We start from the raw sequence: 2,271 nt of genomic DNA on the forward strand, positions 1-2,271 counted from the left end.
TATATACATACATACACACACACACACTTATAATATATATATATATATATATATATATATATATGTATAAGGCAAATAGGAAAATAGAGAGGATATAAAATCGATGAACATCAGCTAGTAAACATTCCATTATATCTATTTATTAAATGATAACAAACATGTGTTTAAGTGGTACAAATAAACGAATGAAATCAGTCAATAAATACGTGAACAGATATATATAGAGAGATGAATGAATAATAATAGATGAGTGTACAGATAAATTTCCAATTTAACCTCACCCATACCTAGCATTCAATTGAAATATTGGCATGCAATAGTAAGCACTTGGTTAAAAATACGTAGGTACACACCCACTAGTGTATTGGATATTTAATATCTCTTAGATGGTCTCTTAACCTCTAACTCATATATATATATATATATATATAAAAGATAATAAGAGTGAAAAAAACTACAGAAGGCTTGTGTTAAATGGTTAAAGTATATATTTAAATTATGTCAGAAAAAATGTTATAAAATCTTTTTGGTATATAAACATTGTATTTTGAGAAAATACAATGTTTATATACCAAAAAGATTTTATAACATTTTTTCTGACATAATTTAAATATATACTTTAACCATGTAACACAAGCCTTCTGTAGTTTTTTTCACTCTTACTATCTTTTATACATCCAACCACGTGCTTTCACATACCAACTTTCTCACCTATATATATATATATATTAGAAATTAAAGAAGGAAAATGCTCACGCTTTACATAGTTTTAATATAATGTTTAATATATCTTGTATTGTATTTGTCGACCAGTTTTGCTTTCACTATTTAATGACATTAAGATTTATTTAAATACGTAAATTTTAATGCCATGAATAGCGAAAATGAAACTGATTGACAAACGCAATACAAGATATATTAAAAATTATGTTAAAACTATGTAAAGCGTGTGCATTTTCCTTCTTTAATTTCTTATATACATTACAACTCACCACCTTGGTGTAATCGAAATTCCTCCCTTCCTGTTACTTTATATATATATATATATATAAATGTAAGAAAACTGTGTTGTAATTCTGTGTTTTTAGTTTTTTTGTGTTTTACTTCCCATAGGAATAGCATATGCTTGGATTTATATCTAGTGTTATGCATAAAAATTCAGTTATTATTAGGTTTAGTTCTTATTTAGATATAATTTATTGAATATTCTTATCACGTTCTTTCTAAATCTGTCCATGTGCAATTATTAACCCGTCATCTCTATACAGTCCAAAGCTATGGGGTTAGGTATAAAGTATACACTTTCTAGTTATATCTAGGATCAACAGACTTTTAAGATCGCTACCTCAGTTTTGTCAGATCTCCTCAAAAGATAATTAGAACACTTTTTACTAATTTAGGGGTCATCATGGCATATACTTACATTTTTAATATTATTTAAGCGTTGTTTTATCTTGACGACAACAACAATGATGATGATAATGATGACGACGACGACGACGCTAATGATGATGATGATGATGACGACAACAATGACAATGCTGAAGGTTATTGGTATGATGATAGAGATGAAAAGATGATAGCAAACAATGATGATAGATAAACTGAAACCCTTACCTTTACGTAATTCATACAGTGAAACCTTAAATCCACGTTTAGCCATGAAACAAGCATTCAAGGACCCAACCTGGAAACAGAAAATGACGTAGTTTTAATATATATATGTATATATATATACCACAGTGTGGGATATTTATTTCTTTATCGATTAAGTCGATTACATCGACCCCAGTGCGTAACTGGTACTTACTGTGTGGGATATTAAAATGTGAAAGGTAGTAGAGTACTAAGTTTCTTATAGAATCTAGTATTGTCACACAGTTCACCTGGAATTCTATAAATAATATCGGTTTCAAATTTTGGCACTAGGCCAGTAATTTCATGTGATGGGTAAGTCGATTACATCAATCTCAGTGTTCAACTGGTACTTATTTTAAGGCAAATTCGACCTCGGCGGAATTTGAACTCAGAACATAAAGAAGGACGAAATGCGGCAGAGCGTTTTGCCCGGAATGCTAACGATTCTCTCAGCTCGCCGCCAGTTCTCTTTTACTCTTTTACTTGTTTCAGTCATTTGACTGTGGCCATGCTGGAGCACCGCCTTTGGTCGAGCAACTCGATACGAGGACTTATTCTTTGTAAGCCTAGTACTTATTCTATCGGTCTCTTTTGCCGATGTCGCGGGGGAGACAAGCACACACACACACACAC

At 31.1% G+C, this 2,271-nt stretch overlaps 1 protein-coding gene across 1 annotated transcript in view; it reads right to left on the bottom strand.

Annotated features, from left to right (window-relative positions):
- LOC106873306 (kynurenine 3-monooxygenase) overlaps positions 1–2,271 on the bottom strand; it is a 64,651-nt gene that overhangs the window by 38,330 nt on the left and 24,050 nt on the right. The window contains exon 2 of the mRNA XM_014920619.2: positions 1,618–1,687. Coding sequence (XP_014776105.1) covers positions 1,618–1,687 — 70 coding nt within the window. The remainder of the gene's footprint in view (positions 1–1,617; positions 1,688–2,271) is intronic.

The sequence above is a fragment of the Octopus bimaculoides genome, chromosome 6 (assembly GCF_001194135.2).
Source record: "Octopus bimaculoides isolate UCB-OBI-ISO-001 chromosome 6, ASM119413v2, whole genome shotgun sequence".
NCBI classification, from domain to species: Eukaryota; Metazoa; Mollusca; class Cephalopoda; order Octopoda; family Octopodidae; genus Octopus; species Octopus bimaculoides.